Here is a 16,793-nt window from a genome sequence, read left to right on the forward strand (position 1 = left end):
CTTTCCAGCCACTTTGACCCCAGCCTGTAGCACTGCATGGGGTTGCTGTGGCCAATGTGCAGAACCTGGCACGTATTTAATGTATTTACACATACAGACATGTATTTAACATTGGGTGAACACAGAAAAGAGGGTGGGAGCTATAGCACTTGCTCCTAGACCCATTCCCTATCTACTAAGCTACATTGTTCCAGCACTCTCAAGTTGCCAGTTGATTGGTATCCAGGCATCAAATGCCCAGATGTCTGAGTTCAGTCAAGCTGAGTATCATATTCTGCAGTTGCATCATAGCTGCATTCCAATCATTCTAGAAGAGCTCTCAAAGCCAGTGGTACAGAATATCGGATAAAGAGATGCATGTACACAACTTATGCACCAAATTCAGTTGTTCCATCTTCTGTAGCTAAGCCTCTTTTTGCAGTCTTCATAGAACTTGAACAAAAAAATTAAGAAATCCTCAAAAGAAAAAAAGGAATAGAATAAATCAGGTTGGAAGAGACCCTCAAGAGCATATTGAAAGGGGTCTCAGAACTGGTCCTATTTTTTTAACTTTTCCATTGAGTATTTTAATTGCATGTGCAAAGTAAAATGTAGCTCCACTGTCTTTACTTTGCATTACAAGTCACTAGGGTTGGTTATTGGGGTTTTTTTTGTGTTTATTTTTCTTTCCAAATACTACAACTTAATTCCCTTTTCTTATTTGACTTTCCATTCACATTGGCTGATGTGATTCTTCAGGGCTGTTATAGCACCCAGACAACATAAGCTCCTGCAGTAACACACTAAATACCACATCTGATGGCAGAGTGCCTTCTGATAAGTGCAAGACTATTCTCTACTGAGGAGCTCCACTATAGGTATTGCCATGTCTTCTTCAGGTGGGTCATTTTTAAACTACTTTTAACCCTTGTCACTCAAGAACCTCTGTTCATTTGAAAGAGTGAGATATTAATCTATGCCCAAGCAAAGATGGTAGCTCTCTGCTGAATTCCCTATCCCTTGTTCAGTTAGATACAGAGTAGGCAGATCACTCTCTCGAAACAAGGGCATGTTAGATCCTTAAGTGGATTCATTGGAGCCCTCTGGATAATATTTTACAGCTTCACAAGGCTTTAGTGATGTGTTTTGTTTAATCCAATACATTCTGTAAGATATCTGAAGGGGGCCTACAGGAAGGCTGGGGAAGGACTTCTCAGGATCTCAGGTAGTGATAGGACTAGGGGGAATGGAATGAAGCTGGAGGTGGGGAGATTCAGGCTGGATGTGAGGAAGAGGTTCTTCACCATGAGAGTGGTGAAACCCTGGAATGGGTTGTCCAGGGAGGTGGTCGAGGCCCCGTCCCTGGGGGTGTTTAAGACCAGGCTGGATGAGGCTCTGGCCAGGCTGATCTAGTGTGGGGTGTCCCTGCCCATGGCAGAGGGGTTGGAACTAGATGATCCTTGTGGTCCCTTCCAACCCTGAATGATGCTATGATATACCCAGAGGCTCTATGTTGCCCTTGCAGATGATCTGTATGAGCAGACAGGCTATGGCTAACCATTAGAAAAGCCTGACCAAGGCTCTGAGCAACATGGTCTAGTGGAGAATGTCCCTGCTCACAGCAGAAAGGTTGGACTAGATGACCTTTGGAGGTTCCTTCCAACCAAAACCATTCTGTGATTCTACATGTACACTGCTCAGATGATTTTTGATTGAAGTCAAAACCCACCATGGTGCCTTCTCAAACAAAATTGTTCAGATGTAAAAAGATCAAGAAACAATAAAGAAATGTCTGCTGATAAAGAAGAAAATCTAGCAGGATTTGGAGATGCAACTCAATTTCTTTTATGTTCTCCTCTTGCTCCTCCCACCTCCAAATTTTCCTAAGCCTGCTGTGGTACACCTGGAGAAGAGGAGGCTCAGAGGAGACCTTATTGCTGTCTACAACTACCTGAAGGGAGGTTGTAGCCAGGTGGGGCTTGGTCTCTTCTCCCAGGCAACCAGCACCAGAACAAGAGGACACAGTCTCAGGCTATGCTGGGGGAGGTTTAGGCTGGATGTTAGGAAGAAGTTCTTCACAGAGAGAGTGATTGCCCATTGAAATGGGCTGCTCAGGGAGGTGGTGGAGTCACCATCACTGGAGGTGTTTAGGAAGAGACTGGATGGGGCACTTGGTGCCATGGTTTAGTTGATTAGATGGTGTTGGATGATAGGTTGGATTTGATGATCTCAAAGGTCTTTTCCAACCTGGTTAATTCTATTCTAATTCTACCTGGCTACTGGGGGTTTTGACTACTGCTAATGTAATACAAGCCGGAATCCATACCAAAGAAAGTTAGTAATGTTGTGCCATCCCACCCACATTCATTGAGCTTAGTTTGAGGTCTTTCTTGGTAATAGCAAACTAACTGAGAGACCCCACTTCACGTAGGCAGCCTGTGGAAACTCATCTTTTCCACTTTCTGCCTATTTCCGCTGATCCCATGAGAGTGGTCCCAGGTTTAGTTATCATCAGCATGTAGGTGCTTTGTGAAAGACTGCAAATCTATCCCATGTCTAAAGGCAGGGAGTTTCTGGTGCCAAAGCAAAAAGCTGTGTGTTTGTTTCTACAGAGCTACTGAAACCCAAAGCTTCAGATTAAATACATTTGTTATTGAGAAAGAAAGAAGCTATCACAGATGTCTCAGAAGTGCATCAGACAAAAATGGATTATATGAATTCATTTTCCCCATCACTTAATAAGAATCCTGTAACACAGAAGTCAGATCATCATCTGAACAGCAAGGAAAAAATGTGAAGCCAGAACCCAAAGCATGAATAAAAAATAAAGAAAAAAAATCTGCCTTGCAAGAGTGATGGAGAAGGTTTGACTGGCAGCTAGGACAGAGAGGCTGGGAGGAGCACAAAGGTATCTTGCAAAGTTGGTAGAGTTCATGGATGTATGGATGTGTTTCTTACCCTTCACTGACCTCCTGCATCTAACTTGATTTTGGGATGCTGCTCCCACCCTGCCTCCTTGCTAATGTCTCAATCATTTTCCCAATTCCAGGACCATGCCCCCCCATGAAACACAGCCAAAGTGCTGTCTTGCCATTGCTACTCTTCAAACACAAGTTTATCAACTTCCTTGTACCCAGTAAAGAATCAGGAAAGGAGGAGGAATAGGAAAGCAGCAGCTCTGGCTCTCCAAGGCATGCAGAGGCAGGGTAGGCAGCAGAGCTAGGGCTGTTTTCCCCCTCAGCAATCTGCTCTGACACCCATCCACTGGCGGAAGCCAATTCTGCATGACTTCTTCAGGTAGCAGAGCTGCCAATCTCAGCATCCCAGCAGAACTCCATTTGCTGCCTTCATTTCCCCCCACATACTTCTAACTCGTGAATGCTATGAAATGCCACAAAGCGCCAGTACTATGCCACTAACCACTCCAGCTTCACCACAGAGATGGCAGCTTCTGATAGGACTCCTAACAACAGCCTCTGAATCACTTTAGGATGAATCAGATTGTTAAAATATTTAATAGTCATGCATCAGCTAGGCTGCTTCCTTACCAGTTATGAGGAGTACTTGCAATGAACAAGGAACTACCATTCTGAAGAAAAATAATCTCCATCTCTCCCAGTTTTAACTCCACAGGGCAATGATTTTCAGACTGCAGATGAAAATGCTCTGATGAGGTTGAATTGTTGTATCTTTAAATGAAAGGGGGGAGAAGATCATGACATGAATGTTTTCCAGGTAGTTTTTAATCTTTCTAAATATTCACACCATACTCCCTGCTGTCCCAAGGATGAGGAGGCTAGGTGGCACTGCAGGATAATGGACCAACTCATTATTACAGGAATTAATTAAGCAAATTCAGTGAGCTTATCAACAAGCTCCGTAGCTAATGCAGATTTATGCAAGCCTCAGTCACTGAAAAAAAAATGGACAGCAACAGTCCTAAGTAAATAATTTTGCTACGTCAGTGCTGGAATGACTAGCCAGTAGGAGCCAACTTTTCCTGAAGTACTGCTTGAGATAATGAAGCATAGAAAAGTGTCAGTACTGCTTCAGACACACACCAAAGTTTGCCTATTCTGTGAGCTGCTCACTGGGGGTGTCATAAACACTAAAGCACATGCACTACTCCCACACAGCCACACCCCAGCCTAACAGAGAGGCTGAAATCTGCTGCTTTCTGGTTAAAGCACTGAAATAAAGTTTAATATAAAATAATATAAATAATAAGATATAAAAACTTAGAATTAACCAGGTTGGAAAAGACCTTTGAGATCACCGAGTCCAACCTATCATCCAACACTATCTAATCAACTGAACCATGGCACCAAGCGCCCCATCCAGTCTCTTCTTAAACACATCCAGTGATGGTGGCTCCACCACCTCCCTGGGCAACCCTTTCAACCAACCCCCAGACCCCTTTCCCTCCCAACCAACCCCAAAACAGAATAAAATTTAAAAATAAATAAAAATAAAATACTAGTTTTAAAACATATATATAAAAATAACTTAAAATTAAGCAGCATTTTTCTTCCTGTGCTGCCTACTCTGTTTAAGCAGTATGCCACTATTGGAGTGCTATCTAGGTTCCCATTAGGAAAAAGAATCATGACACCAGCAAAAGGGTTATGCAGGTGCAGTCCTACTGGCTCACAGGGTTCTACTTCCACCAACAAAGTCAAAACCCATAGCAGGCTTGCTCCTCCCAGGGAACTCTGTGCCCTGCTCCAGGAGCATCCTGACATCTTCTCTCTCAGTCTCACACCTCTACACACACACAGACAGACACATGTGCATCTTTGGTTGCATTTTCAAACTCTCCCACACCACATGCTTTAGCCATGCTCAGGAGCCCCATCTTAGATACCTGCCTGTGGGAGTTGTTTCTCTTTCTGCATGCTTTGCCTTTCCCTGACTTGTGTCTTTGCACAGCAGTAATCAAAGTCATCTACAGCAACGATAATTCTCAAGTACACAATAATTGCAAGGAAGGATCTCCATCTCTAAATTAGGGTGAAGATGTTATTTGAAGAACAGGAATTTCTAGAATAAGAGCTCCTGTATGATTAGCTAGAAAATGACTCCTTATTGAAAAGCAAAATACACCCTTAGCAGTTTTCTAACAGAATGGTTGCCCTTGCATTAGGGCTCCAAAGATCCCAGCTGCAGACTGCACTCATATACTTCATATGGCTGTGGACTTAAGGGAGCAGAAGGGTCTTAACCTCATTTCAACCCTCTCCCTTTCACCTGCCAGGAGTCTGTGAATTCCCAGACCAGCACTTCTGTTCCTTTTTAACTCCAAATCTCACCCACCAGCTGTGGGGAATGAAGTGACAGCGCTGCAGCTGAAAAGGAGATTAGCAAAACTCTCTTCTTGGGCAGAATTTGCTGAGTAGGAGACAGGCCGATGTGGCTCACACAGGATCTATAAGAGTCCTTGGGTAAGAAGCCTTCAGGAATAGCCTCTAAACACCAATCTTACCTTCCAGCCAGCCATCACCACTTTCCTTTCCCACCATCAGGACAAGACAATAGCCTTCCTCTCTTCTGTTTCCTAGTTGTATCCTTTTTCTTCCAAGGTTCTTACTGACACAGAAGTTGTCCTTGAGTCCAAGAGGAAATCCTGTCCAGGGAGCTCAAGTTGACATGGGACTGATATCAGCAGCTTCTCCGCAAGGACAGAGGGCAGCCCCTCTGCTTCTGTCATCTGGAAGAGCCAGAAGAAGGACACAATTTACAGAGAAGCTGATGGGGAAAAAGGAAACTGGAAGCAGCAGCTATCTTTTAAACCCTTCTTATCAGAGTCTTACCACACCCATAGCTCACCACACCTGTGTCTCAGGTTTTCAGAGGTGAGGAGACACCAGGCTTAGCTTCTGTTCCCAAACTTTCTCATGCTTTCCACTAAGAAGTCCATTAGTTCTTCTTAATAAGGGGCAGGGAACTGATCTGGATTCTGGCAGAATTTCTCTTTCTCTTCAGATGTTATTTAAAAAAAAAAAAAAATTGGTTGGGAAAACAAATCAACTGGATTAAAAATTAGTTGAGTTGAACAGACTCTCGAAACCAAGACATGTCCAAGTAGCTGTGGAAATGGCAACTGCTCCTGGTATTCTTGAACAGCTGGAAAGCTCTGTTGCAGCACTGCAGCAGCAGCATCTTGCATTCTTAATGAAAATTAAGCCTTATAGGATACAGAAACCCAAAGAGTGTGTGCTGTGTCACTTCCTGCTCACCACTAAGAGAGGTGAAAATGGCTGGCAGGCAGTAACAGGGCAGTGCAAACCCTTTTTTGGCTACAATGTGCCAAAGTAGCAAATGAGAACTATGTCACCTTAGCGGAGGGCCCTGGCTCACAGACACCTCAGCCTGCTAGTGCCTGGGACACAACTCTTCAAGTGGGAACCAGTGAAGACTGCAACCAATGTACTTATGCCAAGGGGAATGTTGCTCCGTGGGTGAGAAAGCAGAGACAGTTCTCACAGTGACAAAACAGCAGAGCTAAGCCATGCAAGGCTCAGCTGTGACACCAGGGTATGCCTAGGATATGCCTGACCAACCTAGTGGCTTCCTATGACAAAGCAACTATGTCAGTGGATGAGGGACAACCTGGCTGGACCTCTGCATGGGCTTTGACACGGCCCCCCACAACATCCTCCTCACCAAGTTGGAGAGATACAGATTTGGTGGGTCGACTGTTCAGTGGATAAGGAATTGGCTGGATGGTTGCATCCAGAAGGTGGTGCTCAGTGGCTCAAAGTCCATATGGAGAGCAGTGACAAGTGGTGTCCCTCAGGGGTCCGTACTGGGACCTGTACTGTTTAGTATTTTTATTGGTGATATAGGCAGTGGGATCAAGTGCACCATCAGCAAGTTTGCAGATGACACCAAGCTGAGTGGTGATGTTGATAAGCCAGAGGGATCTGGAAAAGCTGGAGAGGTGGGCACAAGTGATCCTCATGTGGTTCAACAAGAGCAAGTGCAGGGTCCTGCACATGGGTCAGAACAATCCTCATTAACAATACAGGCTGAGAGATGAGGTGATAGAAAGCAGCCCTGAGGAAAAGGACTTGGGGGTGCTGGTGGATGAGAAGCTAGACATGAGCAGACAGTGTGTGCTTGCAGCCCAGAAGGCAAATCACATCCTGGGCTGCATCAAAAAAAGCATTGCCAGCAGATCCAGAGAGGTGACTCTGCTACTCTGCTCTGGTGAGACCTCACCAGGAGTACTGTGTCCAGGTCTGAAGCCCTCAGCAGAGGAAGGACACGCAGTTGATGGGGATGGTCCAGAGGAGGGCCACAAAAATGATCAAGGGGTTGGAACTCCTCTGCTATGAAGACAGGCTGAGGGAGCTGGGGTTGTTCATCATGGAAAAGGCTCCAGGGAGACCTAATAGCAGCCATTCAGTACCTAAAGGGGGCCTACAAGAAGGATGGAGAGAGACTTTTTGCAAAGGCCTGGAGTGATAGGACAAGGTGCAATAGCTTCAAATTAGTGAAGAGTAGATTTATATTGCACGTTAGGAACAAGTTCTTTACCACAAGGGTAGAGGAACACAGGAATAGGTTGCACAGGGAGGTTGCTGGGGCCCCATTCCTGGAGATATTCAAGGTGAGGCTTTACAGGGCTCTGGGCAACTTGACCTCATTGAGGATGCCCCTGCTTACTGCAGAGGAGCTTGGACTAGATAACCTTTGGAGGTGCTTTCTGTGATGCTTTGATTCTCTGATTCTCTGCTCCTGGCACTGAAAGCACTATGGAGTGTCGAAGCCTAAACTATCAAAAAAAGAAAAGTATTTTTCAAAGACACAGTGAGAAGAGGCTGCTGTACGAAACCAGCTGGGTGAAGGGAAATGAAGGGGAAGCACATGATTTGAATGCATCAGGCCTTCCCATCCTGCCCTGGAATCACCATCTGTAATGTTCTGGACACCCCTTTGGGGATGCTGGAGACTGTACCAATTTTAGCACACAAGGATGCAGAGGCTACAGGCCAAACACATCATCAAGGAATGGCAGAGGAAGGGAGGGGAGGGGTGGGGCTAGACAGTTAATGGGTTTGATCCAGCATAGAGACAGAAGGCAACTGAAGGGTAAAGTCACAGGCACAGATTTTGACCATCCCCAAAGGAACCTGGGCTAGCAGACTTGAAAAGTGAAGTCTGATGAAACTGACCATATTGGCACAGACATTCGTGCACAAAGGTGTTGAGGGTTTCATTAAATGTATATTCATATGTGCACATAGATTTGCACACATATAAACCCCTCTACCTTTGAAAAGAGTTCAGCGCATTATTTTCCTCACTTTGCTAAAATCCTTTTTCTCACTCCCCAGATATCTTCATGGACAAAAGAGAAGAGAGAAATTTGCTTTGTTTGGTAAATCTCACTGACTGAGCAGGAAATCAATATTTTCTTGGGGGGGGAGGGGGAAACAATCCCAGCCTTTTGGATGAAAAAGCCATTTTTTACCAAAAGAACACTGCAGCAAAATAACTCGTCATTAAAAAAAGGGAAAGAGAAAAAAACAACTGCTTGCAAAATGGAATCCCAGCAGGCATTCAATCCTTCTTCTCCAGCTTAAAAGCATCCCAGGCTCGTCAAGGCCTCAAGGAATTCATCCTTAGAAATTCAAGCAGCACAAGTCTACCTTTAGCCACCGAATCACACACACACACGTCCTCTTTCTCCCACTCACAGAGCTGTCATGCTAGCCAATGCAAGGAGGTGAGCTCTATTCTGTATTCTGGGCACATTCCAGAGGGGCTCTTGAGATCTTGCTATGCTGATGGAATTCAGCTTGGCCTCATTTGCAGCTGTTACTGAGATCCCAAATGGAATCAGACACAGGTCAGGTGTTTTCCGCTATATTGAGCTGCATTGCTTTTGAAATCTCTCTGCTAATCACATCTCTTGTATGAGAAGAGAGAGATTCAAGTGAAAGATTTGAAAAAAAAATAAATGTTGGTTTAAATTAAATGTCTTTAAGTCTGCTTAGAGGAATCCCCTGTCCCTGCCACTCAGTTAAATTCACCCAAGCCAGAAACCTGTCTTGACCCCAGCAGCTGATAGTTAGCAATATGCTTTGCACCAGCTCAGGTATGTTTCTGCCAAGATACACCTGTGACAATCAACCATCCAACCAAAGTTCCATCCATGAAACTTACTGATAGCAGTGAGGAGACTTTCACACACAAGGTCTTTTTAGATATGCATAGAGTGTGTAACAGCACAGGAATAACCTTACCTGCCACTCCAAGAAGGATCTAATCAGGGCTACACCTCCATCTCCCTTGTACCCACTCCACTACTCATCGCTAGACAAAGATAAGCCTATCTCCCCTGAGACTAAAATGGAAGAGGGGATCTACAGGAACTAAATCATCCACAACAGAACATAATTTGAAGAGTTCCCTACAAACTGCCTTGCGTTGCCTCATCTCAGCTGTAGTGATCTGTGAGGGAGGCAGCACCCAGAAGGAAGAAAGCACAGTTAAAAAACATCATCCAGCAGAATGGCCAAGATTACAGAGATGGGCTCAGGGCCACAATTATTTTCTTTGTGGCACACAGCAGCAGAGCAGTGGCAATCAGTGGCTGTAAGCAGAGCAGATAGGCAACAGGTGAGGACCCAGGAATAAGAGACAATAAGGAGCTACAGGAATCTAGATGCAGCCATCAGAGGCATGTTTCACAGGTGCACAATGGCATCCACTCAAGACTATTATCACAGTATCACTAAGGTTGGAAGAGATCTCAAAGATCATCGAGTCCAACCTGTCACCACAGACCTCATGACTAGACCATGGCACCAAGTGCGTATGACCACACCTTTGTACTTACACTTGGCTCATCTTGAAGCTCCACTTTTCCTTGATGTGTGTTCTACTGGGAGAGACTCAAAATCCTTCAGTAATCTAATTTTTAGGTGTACTCAGCAAGGATCATACTTTATACATTATCTGATTTCCTGAGACCAAGCTATAAGGAAAAACACTACATTCACTCTCATCCATATCAATACTGCTCTACCATCGTGCCTAGCTCAAAGCACACTGTGTTCTTTCACACAGTCAGTAAAATGCCAGCAACATGCAGGTTTCTGAGTTATGAGGGTCCACATACCTGGCCTCTCTCAATCACACTGAGTTACATCAGCTCCTCAGGTCAAGGGCAAAAATGCAAAGGTTCAGCAGGAAATGGTCTGTGCTGTGTTTCTGGTGGATAACAGCATATTCTACTGGCAATGCTGCAAGTGTGATGCCATTTTCCATGGTCTTTCCATTTGTCCTTTGCCTGGCTCACGTTCACAGACGCTGCTGAACAAGGGCAGCACTTTTGAATAAAGTTTGCAGGCTGCAATTCTCACTGCTCAAGAACAGAGGGGGAAACTTCTCTCTGCTCCTCTCTCAAACAGCACCGGGGCTGTTTGATTTATCCCTGGATAAGTCTGTGTTGGTAGCAGTGAGAAGCTAAAAGAAATCAAGAGATGTGAAAATTCTCCAGGGAACCATTTCAGAGCCAGGTGCTCTAGGAAAGCTTTCACCTCCCTCAGACCAGCACTGGAAGGTCAGGAGATAAAAGCTTTGCATTAGATGTCCTTTGCTCAGCCTTGCTGTCTGAAGCCTCATCTCTTTGCTGGAAAAAGGCCAGGCCAGAGCTCTAAGCACTGACAGGAGAAACCCACTCGCACTATATAGGAAGTCAAAGTCAGCAAGAGCAAAGGACACAGCCACAAACATTTTGCCTTCTGACACCTCAGTTCTAACTCACCTCACGCTGTGTGTCTGAACCGTACAGGTGACAGATGTGTTCTGCTTATTGCTTACTAGAAGAGTGCCAAAGAGAAAGGATTCGCTGCTCATACCCTCTCCCCGCTCCACTACCAAAGGAAATGCTATTTAACTAAATGAGAAGGAGGTATTCAAGCACAGAAGACAGCTACAGGGTGGGTGCTCAAAGAAGCGATACACTCAATTGAGCAATGCAGAGTGTGTATCTACAAACCAGAAACCTATTTCCTGAGTAAGCCATACCTGCCAAGCTAAATATCTCGTTCTAACACATGGTGTCTTTGACATTTACCTTCAGCCGTGAGGAGACTTCCAATTCACAAGTGCCATAACCATGTATGATTCAACAGCTGTCTCCACAGGACTGAAAAATAAATCAGATTGAAATCATTATCTACTTTATGGATGCTTATTAACACGCTATTCCGTGTGCCAAGTTTGCTTTGCTTTGCGTAGCTGAAGGATTTTTTTAGTATGTTTGTTTATGTGCACCTCAAAAGCACTTTGCCATAAAATGAATTACACCTTGAAAGAGCTTTCTTGCTCAGAATTCACATTGTTTGCTTTGTTTTTTAACAACAATGTCCCTCTCCCAACATACTGAAACTATATACAGGAGCCCCACTGAATTCAGAAGCAAAAGCAGACCCAAAAGACACAGGGAGCAGACTGTAGTGCTAAGAAACAGCAGCAGTCTCACAGGGCTGGGAATCACGGCATAAAGGAAAGAGGAAGTGTCCCACCAGAGAGCAACACAAGGTGCAGGGAAAGAAGGAAGAGCCCTTGCGCCCGTTTAATGTGGTTGATAAGATGTGGTCCAATTCTGAAGGGTGGTGAAGGCCTCTCAGACAGCAATGAGGACATCTTGCAGTGCCAAGCCTTTGGTCTCTGAAGCCTAAATGACTCTGTAATAAAATGCTCTTTAAAAGGAGTTGCAGATGATTCCCCGCAGAAAAGAAGAATGCCCCTGTTCTCCCTGCTGCAGTTTTCAGCATGTGCCCACCGGCTGATGCCCACGTAGTCTGGCTGAACTCAGCATGCTGTTCGTAGGCAGGAGCAAAAGTTGGATGTGGCCATGATTCTGAGGGGCAGCACTGAACAGGCTGTGTGCAGCAGCCTGTCTGCCACACTCCACAGACTGCATAGGAGGCAAGCCCTGCCAGTGCCTCTGCTGATCCCCAAACTGCAAACACACTCCCCATGAGGCTCTGACTCACAGCCTGGAAGTGAGCAGCACTACTACACTTTTTAGATGAGCTTCTAAAGACCACGATTCCTTTTCAAGTCCTGAAAACCTGGAGCTCAGTAGCAGCTTGCTCTGAGCACTGCAGAAAGTTCATTCAGTAAAATTTCACTGGCACACAGATTCAGACAGACGCAGTCTTCCCTCCTTCTGCCCTTCCAACATGGAAAGGCTCCAGTTCTTTCTGCTCCGCTTCTAGGTGGCTGGGTACCCAGGGGCATTACATGTCATCCACAGGACTGGCATTGCATGGCCACTCCGTCGCAGGGGAGGACTAAGAGATCCTGGGAACAAAAGCTAACAGGTTACAAAGTAAATCCCTTGGCATCTCAGTGCAGGCAGCAATACTCTGGCCCCAGCACTAAAAACAGTGGTGACAGTAGAAGAGCTGTTTTGTTGACAGGTGCCACCCAACAACTTGACGCACACTGAGCTGGCCTTACCCATTGCTGTTTGCAACAGTTGCAGTCTGGGAGGTATTTTAGGATTAAATTCAACATCTTGTCACAGACACAGACTCTCATCTTGCACATCTAAAAAAATTGCCATTTGAATAGTTCTCAGACAAATGGAATTTGCAGGCAGTCCACATAGAATAGAAGCACACAGAAGTCCACATATTTAAGCTGTATCTTTGCAGGGGATGCTTACAAACATAAAGCTGAACGTATCAAAATGGAGATGAAGTAGTTGTCAGCCACAACTGACACCCTTCAAATACTACCACTCCTGGTTTTACCTATATTAAAAATTACAGACTAATAAAGCTCTCACACAACTGTAGCACTACGAGAAAGAACCACTTCCAGTGCAGGCATCTCCTAACAGGCAGCAATATTCTAAAGAGAAGCTCAGATTATCAAACTCATGTAGCTCTACTCCACTTAATTCAAACATTACTAGTAATTCAGGAGCCCCACTAGCTTACCTTCTCCCTCCCTCCTGCTCGTCCCCATCCTTGAAATTCAGATTTGAACCACCATGAAGCACAGAGAGTGTTTCAACTCCAGATTAATTTCAAACCAGCAGGTAGATGTAGCCAAGCAATGGAGTTTAAATTAAAACTCCAATCAAAACCTCTTTAAAGTTTATGAGAGTAGGGCTAGGATCTGAAATTTGGAGTATTCCCCTCCCCTTCAGAGATAACTAAGAACACAGTGAGACATTCAGTGCCTTTCAAGCACATCAAGAATGAACCTGCCCCATTAGGCTTGGTAGATCTCGACAATTTAGATCTGGGGCCAAATAATAGTAACAGCTACCAAACATTTTCACCTTATATAGGCACATTGAGTGTAAAGTATCTTTTTTTAATCCTATAACTGGGAAAACAGTCTGAGCTATGGAAACTCTCAGAAGAGCAAAAGAAAGAATGGACTGAAGCTTAATATAGGTAAATCAGAAAACCTGTCCGCAGAGTGAGGGTCCAACAAGACAACTACAGTAGGAGGGATTGCATACAAGTATACTGGAAATCAAACACTTGAACATTATTATTGAACTCCATAGTGGTCAAAACTACCTTTTCCTCTCCCTCATTCTGACTTGTGGAAAACTTGCTAGGCCAAAAGAAGGGCACTACACTCAAGCCAGATAAGAGAGGCAACCACAATATCCCTCGTTTCTTCTTGAGGGAATCCAGAGCAGGCAACTTAGCAGCTCTTTCAGTCCTAGTTTTGCAACCTAGTCCATTTTTTGTTCTGGAAAATAACTAACTAAATAAGCAAACAAATAAATAAGGAAAGCCATTTTAATACCTTGGGCAGCGCTTTCTATATTTGTATGCATCACGTTGTTCAGCTCTGGTAAAAGATTTAGCATGAGCAGTACCTCACCTCATTAAACCCAGCCACCCTGCGAGCACAAAATGCACTCTGTGCCACTGTTAGCAACACTACTGCAATTCTACTACTGTGCTGCTCAATTCAGGAGAGTCTCCAGCCTGTGCTTCTGCCCATTAGGAAGACTGCCAGCTGCTTATTTGCCTCTAGTCTTCCTGTTGCCATTACTGTTGATGTTTGAAAGAAGGAAAGGTAATGACAAGGAGAGAGCACTTTGTGGGTAGAAGAACCTTATCTGCCAATATTCTTAAGTGATCTCTAATTCTGAACAAGAGTGGAACAACCTGAAAATTAAAAGAGCTGTTAGAACACCACTAATTACTTGGTTGTCCACAGAAATAAGATAACTACCTTTAAGGGATGCATGTATTACTCTCCCAACACTACAGGGTCACTCTTGCCCCAGAGGACCAAGAGCTACCTGTTGGCAGCCCTTCCACTTGCTTCACTGAAATGTTGTTACACCACTCCTTCCTGAATGTCTCTGGGTGCTGCCATCTGTAAAAGGGTTGGCTTTGACTGCTATATGATTTCAGAACTTGTGGGAGTCACAAAAACTCAGTCACTGACATTTTCATGAGCTGAGCACCAACAGTTGCCCAGAAGACTCCCTTGAAAAGACACATCATGCTCCAGGTGGAGACTTTTGGATTGGATCTGACCTGCAGATGCATATGCTATGGTATACAGCCAAGTTTCTTTGCACTTGAGAATAGACTTCCATCATTGCAGGGCATTTGATTTAGCATAGGATAGAATTAACCAGGTTGGAAAAGACTTTTGAGATCATCGAGTCCAACCTATCATCCAACACCATCTAATCAACTAAACCATGGCACCAAGCACCCCATCCACTCTCTTCCTAAACACCTCCAGTGATGGTGACTCCACCACCTCCCTGGGCAGCACATTCCAATGGCAAATCACTCTTTCTATGAGGAATTTCTTCCTAACATCCAGCCTAAACCTCCCCTAGCACAGCTTGAGACTGTCCCCTCTTGTTCTGTTGGTGGTTGCCTAGGAGGAGAGACCAACCCCCACCTGGCTACAACCTCCCTTCAGGTTGTTGTAGACAGCAAGAAGGTCTCCCCTGAGCTTCCTCTTCTTCAGGCTAAACAACCCCAGCTCCCTCAGCCTCTCTTCAATAGGGCTTGTGCTCCAAACCTCTCCCCAGCTTTGTTGCCCTTCTTTGGACACGTTCCAGCAAGTCAACATCTTTCCTAATCTGAGGGGCCCAGAAGTGGACACAGGACTCAAAGTGTGGCCTAACCAGTGCCGAGCCCAGGGGCAGAATGACCTCCCTGCTCCTGCTAGCTACACTGTTCCTGATAGAAGCCAGGATGCCATTGGCCTTCTTGGCCACCCGGGCACACTGCTGGCTCATTCCCTGAGCTCCTCTAAGCATCTGAGGCACCTTTTGCAACAGCTAACCAGAGTTATCTGTGTGAAGATCCTTTCCTTTCAGAGACAGGGCAGGACTTCAACAGAAGCTCTGCAAATCAAAAACTGCAGCTATTTGGACAAAGACTCATCCTAGGACAGAGTCAGTGCCTATAAACTATAGCTTAGAGAACTGTGGCACTGTCCACTTAGGTTTTTCAAAGTCTCTACTCTGAACAAACACTCAGTCAAGCTGTGCCTATCAGAATTTGTGTGACATTCAGACCTAGCATGGAGTTGTCCCTTCTGTGGAGAAGTTCCTTATTGTCATCCTGAAAGAAGCACAATCAATGCAGCCACTTCTAAAGGGCAGGAACTGCAGGTCAGACATTGAAAGAACACTGCGTCTCCTAGACACAGATAACTCCACTGACAGGTGTATTGCCCTCCTGGTGTGTATAACCAGACACTTCCAGCATGCCATTTATCCTGGTTTGCAAAGCTGAAGATGTGCTAGGTAAAATACTAAAGGCCTTCAGTCTTCTACCCTCTTCCTGCTCTTTTCAGGTTATTTCAATAATCGACATTCATCCTCTTAGCTAAGGGGAAACAATACAGCCAGTCACTGATGCTGGCACAGATCATCTTGTTGGAGACCGTCTGCATGCAGCCATGTGTGCAAGCAGCTGTGAACAAGTGGCTACAAGTGTCAGCTCTTGAACAGTCTGTGTTGTTAAAGCCTGGGGATAAACACACAGGCCCACAAATGATAAGCTTAAACCATACTAATAACTGTTTGAGAAAGCGTTCCTTCATCAATAACAGCTATCAGCACATCCCAGTCTGACTCACTTCTTTCACCATCTGTGACAACACGTCATTTGCATTAAGCCCTCATTTTCCTTGCTCCACATCCCTCTTAGCATTCATGATTCCCAGTTTGCATGAACATTTATCTGACCCTTCCCCATCAAACAACCACCATCAACACATGTATTGGTTAGGCCACACCTTGAGTCCTGTGTCCAGTTCTGGGCTCCTCAGTTTAGGAAAGATGTTGACTTGCTGGAACGTGTCCAGAGAAGGGCAACAAAGCTGGGGAGAGGTTTGGAGCACAAGCCCTATTGAAGAGAGGCTGAGGGAGCTGGGGTTGTTTAGCCTGAAGAAGAGGAAGCTCAGAGGAGACCTTATTGCTCTCTACAACTACCTGAAGGGAGGTTGGAGCCAGGTGGGGATTGGTCTCTTCTCCCAGGCAACCAGCACCAGAACAAGAGGACACAGTCTCAAGCTGCACCAGGGGAGGCTTAGGCTGGATGTTAGGAAGAAGTTCTTCACAAAGAGAGTGATTTGCCATTGGAATGTGCTGCCCAGGGAGGTGGTGGAGTCACCATCACTGGAGGTGTTTAGGAAGAGAGTGGATGGGGTGCTTGGTGCCATGGTTTAGTTGATTAGATGGTGTTGGGTGATAGGTTGGACTTGATGATCTCAAAGATCTTTTCCAAGCTGGTTAATTCTATTCTATTCTATTCTATTCTATTCTATTCTATTCTATT

The 16,793-nt window shown here is 45.1% G+C and overlaps 1 protein-coding gene across 2 annotated transcripts in view; it reads right to left on the reverse strand.

Annotated features, from left to right (window-relative positions):
* Positions 1 to 5,738, reverse strand: part of LOC137453148 (deubiquitinase DESI2-like) — a 79,468-nt gene extending 73,730 nt beyond the window's left edge. For both annotated transcript variants that reach the window (XM_068162126.1, XM_068162125.1), the window contains exon 1: positions 5,462 to 5,738. In XM_068162126.1, the coding sequence (XP_068018227.1) occupies positions 5,462 to 5,476 (15 nt within the window). In that variant the 5' untranslated portion in view covers positions 5,477 to 5,738. The remainder of the gene's footprint in view (positions 1 to 5,461) is intronic.
* Between the last annotated feature and the right edge of the window lie 11,055 nt (positions 5,739 to 16,793).

Source organism: Melanerpes formicivorus, unplaced genomic scaffold (assembly GCF_026170545.1).
Source record: "Melanerpes formicivorus ecotype bairdi unplaced genomic scaffold, bMelFor1.0.p_v2 SCAF_62, whole genome shotgun sequence".
In the NCBI taxonomy this organism is placed as follows: domain Eukaryota; kingdom Metazoa; phylum Chordata; class Aves; order Piciformes; family Picidae; genus Melanerpes; species Melanerpes formicivorus.